The 5423-nt window shown below is 42.9% G+C and overlaps 1 protein-coding gene across 1 annotated transcript; it reads right to left on the minus strand.

Annotated features, from left to right (window-relative positions):
• Positions 1–455: 455 nt before the first annotated feature.
• On the minus strand, positions 456–5216 carry saal1 (serum amyloid A-like 1). The gene is made up of 13 exons (XM_079162415.1): positions 5076–5216; positions 4764–4966; positions 4451–4552; positions 3981–4064; positions 3780–3859; positions 3625–3684; positions 3425–3540; positions 2925–3099; positions 2763–2845; positions 2422–2607; positions 1553–1710; positions 1365–1457; positions 456–775 (listed from the first exon to the last, which is right to left on the minus strand). The coding sequence occupies exons 1-13, from the start codon at positions 5158–5160 to the stop codon at positions 698–700; spliced, it is 1503 nt and encodes a 500-aa protein (XP_079018541.1). The 5' UTR covers positions 5161–5216; the 3' UTR covers positions 456–697.
• Positions 5217–5423: the final 207 nt, after the last annotated feature.

Raw genomic sequence — 5423 nt, forward strand, 5'->3', positions numbered from 1 at the left:
CAGATCTCAAATACTAACTATATCAAAATGTACATGTTCAGTGAGATATGACTAGTCTGCAGAATTATTTTGAGTCATTGGACAACAGCTTCAACTTAAGTTAAAGGCTGAGTACATGCAATAGAAGAGATTGTATCCGAGTCTATGCTCAGTAGATTAAAAGGTATTTTGGAAGATGGGACTTCCTGCTGGGGCCTTTTATGGGCCTATGTAGAGATCAATGGAGGGTTTTTTTTATTGTGGACTAAAACTCTCATTTCGGTAGGTGTTACTTATTTAAATTTATTTAACGACATTTCATTTTCCAGAAATTACATAAAAGCCGTCTAGCTGTTTTGTACTAACCCTTTCTTCAGAAAGAAAACTTAAATACCCAAAATGCATTTTGTCAGCGAGGACTTTAGTAAGAGCAACTAATCACAAATGAGAAAGAAAGATAGTTTTTTATCAAAAGACTGTAAATTGTTTAATACAAAAATAGCATACACAGAATAAAACACTTTAAACAGAAACACAATTGAGTGTGACTCGAATAAACAGTCTCCGTCACTCTGTCCGTCACTCGTGATGGTGTGACATCCTCGTTTAGACTTTCCAATGGAAATCCAAAAATACGACTTTGGAGGGGAAATAGAGGCTGCTATAAAAAGCAGTGATGAGAGTCTGGATGAGTGCTGAACACTGATATGCTGCTGCCTCAGACAGGAAACCGTTTCCTCACCATGTCTGCCATTTGGGGATCTGTCTCTGACAGCATGGACTGCAGGTGCTGAAACTGTACAAGAGGAAGAAGGGCGGGGTGGAAACATGATGTTTATTTTCCACCGGAGCTGCTGGTCGATAGCAGCCGGCAGTCCATCGCGCGTCTTTACCTGATAATAAATCCTAAACCCTTTTATGAAACAATGGCACAGAGGGCAGCAGTTTGCACAGGATTAGGCTATTAGAGAAAATTCAAGGTGTAATCAACTTGAATCAATTAATCTATTTGTCAAAGAGTCTATAACAAGTTTAAAAACAAGCCTGATATTTTAAATACATAGAACTCAAAAAAGCTGCGAAGAAGCTTCAACCATCCATCTGATAATACAGGACTTCTCGTAGAACATAACATTTCCTGTCGATTTACTTTTTTCAACTAATCACATCAACAGTAATAACATAACATGATACATTATTATTTTATACTGGATTAACAGGTTTAAACTATGTTTTTATGACACTTCTGTGGGAAGAGTTAGGATTTTACAATAACCAATGAAAAGTAAAAAGCAGACAGGATGATTGAAGTTGCTCCATACGCGAGTGCGATACATATCTGATTAAACCGTAACCATTTGGGAGAAAGCAGAGAAAGCACTTACTGAAGTCTTAAAGTTGGGAAGTAAACTGCCCGCAGCTGTGAGAGCCGTCTTCTCTGTGAGGTAACCGTTCTTCAACAAATCTGACACGGTGGCCTGCGAAGAAGAAGAAGAAGAAGGATTTAATTTGAGAATCTCAGTGAAACAATCTGATCCAACAGGAAAGTTAACAGTTACTTTGGTATTATTACCTTGGGAATTTGAATGCAGATGTCAGCTAGAAACTCAGCTGTGATCTCTGCTAGAGTCTGTAGCTGTTCATCTTTTGAGCCTTCTTTGCTGGGACCTTCATCTTTGTCCTCACTGTGGTACTGAAGCACTCGCAAAACAGTTCCAATAAGGGGAAGACCTGGAGTCAACAGACACAACGTATGTACACAAAACACTTATATCGTCATTATATTTATATCAGATTTTTCCCTGCATAATGCAACATTTAAAAATGCTTTGACTGGCCCCAGTCATGATCCTGTGGGTCAGCTTAGAAAACTACTAGTATATCAGAAAATTGCATCTATTGAAAATACCAGATATTCTACACCCAGGGCAGCAAATAAGGGGGGGGGGGGGGGCCATGGAGGCCAGCAATTATCAAGTTCATCCGAATAATAAGCAATGATAACCACATTCTATTTTTAATCAAAATATTTACTTATTAAAACAACAAAGAGTAAGCATTGGATGTATTGTTGCTTTAGTAAAGTGTAGCCTGTTGCATAATGAAAACCCCTCTCCTGAACATTAAGCCTTTTTTTTTTTGTACGAAACTAACCTTCGGTCACATGACCTGAGCTATTAGCTAAGGTTGGAGTGAATGTCCTTGCCATGCTAAGCCCGAGTAAGTCTCTCTCAGTTTCCATGTATGTGTTCAGTTGGAGAGGGAGAGGGAGAGCATGCTCATGTGTTGATATGAACGAAACAGATTTTCGGGAGGCCCCATTTCCCTTTCAAGGGGCCCAGACATTTCTGTGGGTGGGGCCTGTCTACAGCCACCACTAACTCAACATTCACTGTGCGACATTCAAAAAGGCACGTCTCCGGGCTCTGTTACAAAACGTACTTGTGTCGCTTCTGCTGCACCACTGATCCTGGCACCTATAAAGGGCCTGCAGCACAGCAAACGCCTGAACCAAAATGCTCTTCTGCTCTTGCAGGACACCGGGAAGATCAGTTGGCTGGCAGAGGTCCTCACACACAACGTCGCGGACAAAGTCCCACACTGCTTTGCCGGGTCCATCGGGGGCAGCTGGAAGGCACAAATGAACAACGCGTTGTCTGTTGAGAGGTTCCTTCAATCTTCCGTGTCATTTCACCGAGCCGAGAACTACGGTGGCCACCTTTAACTTCTGAAATGATGTGCTAATCGCTGAACTCAACATTTATAGTGCCGATCGCTCTTACCCAAAGTCTGAACGCCCTCATCTATGGTGGTGAGGAGCTGGAGGGCGTGAAGGTAAACCTCTAAGCCGTTCGGACTCTCTGATCTGTGAGAGCAATTTGATACTGTTGAATACTGAGCATCAAATAAGTAAATCACCAACATCAGAAGCGCCATATATTTACCTAAGCTGCTTCGCTGCCTCGAGAAGACACGGGGCCACATCCAGACGGCTTTGGCCGTCGTCCTCTTCCTCCTGCTCTTCCTCACTTTGTTGATCTGTGACCCAACTCTTCATCAACTCTTCGTCGAGGTCAAACAGTTTGTCAAGCAGCTCTCCGACCTTCTCCAGCAGGTCAGCTGTAAAACACACAGGGTATTACCAATTAGAACCATTTTAGAAAGCAGACTACAGTGAAGTGGTTAAAGGTGGTTTGATTGTTGTAAACAAGCTACAGGTATGTTTTCATTAAGTGTTACTCAACAGAGTGTAGCCTTGAGCTCTAACGAATGTGCTGAATGCATTTCCCTTGTCAATAACGCCACAGGGAGCCTTTAAGATAAACAGCTTACAGGGACTTTGACTTAATGTAAGTCATCTTGGTATGTCAAACAGAGGTTTCCTTTTTCTACACAAGTAACACGTTATCAGCTTATTCAAAGGTTTTGAGTAAAAGCATGGTACTGTTGGTAGAACTGCACATGATGAATAACAGGTTGGAGCGCACAGACGTCTGCTGTCGTATTCGCTGCAGCCACAGGGAACAGACGTCTTTCTGAGAGACGCAGGTCAGCAGCAATCTGCAAACATCATCACAAAAGATGAAGACTTGTCTCTCTCTCTCTCTCACACACACACATGTCTGCAGGATAGCAAATGCAAACCTGCTCGTTTCCAGAAGGGTTGGAGGATCTGTATCTCCAAGCAGAAGCAACAGCACAGCACTGTGGACACGCAGGGAAGTTGCATTAATGAAAACAAAAACACAACAGTGAACAAAATCTATTACAAAAAACGACAGATGATGACTTTTGCCCACCCTAAGTCTTCATTTTGGCTCAGAGCCAAACAAGTGTCAGGAAAGCACGCGATGTTTCCAAGGATTCCCACACAAATTTCCTAGAGAAGCAAAAGAACAAACTGGTGATGGGAATGATGAAAGCCCACAAATATATGATCAAAAATGAAATACATAATATAGATATATATATATATATATATATAAAGGAATTTCACTCACTGTGAGACGTGGACAACGAGATTTGGCTATCACCCCGAGGAGGACATCCGCAGCTTTGAACTCCTGCAGAAAACCAGCCACATCCTGCACACAGGTGGTGAATAAACACTCATTAGTAATCCCTGAGTGTGTTTTAGAGAAGTCCAACCAGTTGAGTCTGGACAGAAACACCCGTCAGTGTAACAGCCCCACAAACTACATCATTTAATTAAACAATACCAGCATCGCAACATGTTGCCAGTCAATAATGCACAACTTTGGCAAAGTAAGTTACTTTGCTGATTTAGATTATTAATACAAAATAAAATCAACTAATATTTGATGATGCATTATTGTAGATTAAGCCTCCAAGCAGTATACGAAGTAGTTAAAATGAGCCCAACTATACCCGCTGCAACATTAAAGTGACAACGACAGAAGACACACAGGGTGGCAAATAAAACCCTGACCGATGGGACACAAATAAAGACCTTATCCATGGCCATGTCCCAGACTCTGCACAGGTCTTCCTCATCCTCATCGGGGAGCTGCATCACACCTTCAGAGTTCACCTCCGAATGCTCAGTGACCATCTGGAAGACATGACCCAACACATGACTAGATGTTTAATCACCACTGACTTGATTTGTGGTCTCTAATCTAATCTTGGCTGATCAGAAAGGCGATTGTCAAGTCAAGAAAATAATTGCACATCAGAGTCAGTCGTCGCCGCCTGATCTCCAGTACAGATGCGATTTGAGACATTGCGTGCAAATGTGACATGAGTGATAACAGCCAACCAACATGGATGAGACGAGTCAGCGTGCTGAAAAGCCAGTGCTTGCTGTAAACGGTGTCTCCAATCGCGTCCACGTCATCGCCGCCACTCTTTCCATCGCCTGCTTCTGGGGGCGGTGATGGGTTACGGTCCATTGCAGGACTCTGTATTCCAGTTGGAGAAGAGGATCTCTCATTCTCCGCTTCTTCAGCACCATCAGCTCTACAGTCTGGGGGGGGGGGGGGGAGCAACAAACAAGTGGCACAAGCTCGTTTTAGCATCAATGCAAACTCCTCTTTTGTTGCTGTTTAGCTTTCACACTCAAACAGTCAACTCACCCATAGTGACCGCTCTCTGGAAACGTAGCTCACTGGTGAATATCAAATGCAATATGTCACGGCATGCGTTGTTTTTTTCCAGCATGTCACGGCGCAGTTATCAGGCGACATTTCAAACAGCCTCCATTTAGAACGAGTAACTGGATGCGCATGCGCGAATTGTGTACACTCTGCGCGATCTTCTTCCTGTGGTAGACCACCTCGAGTTAAAATGAATACTGCCACCTGCAGTGCGTAGCGGGGACGACAGAGCATCCGTTGCTATATTTATCTTTTTTACGAGCCATAATCCAGGGCCACTATCTATCTGACCAATCAATTCACACACACACACACACACACACACAC

The sequence above is a fragment of the Pholis gunnellus genome, assembly GCF_910591455.1.
Source record: "Pholis gunnellus genome assembly, chromosome: 7".
Lineage (NCBI taxonomy): Eukaryota > Metazoa > Chordata > Actinopteri > Perciformes > Pholidae > Pholis > Pholis gunnellus.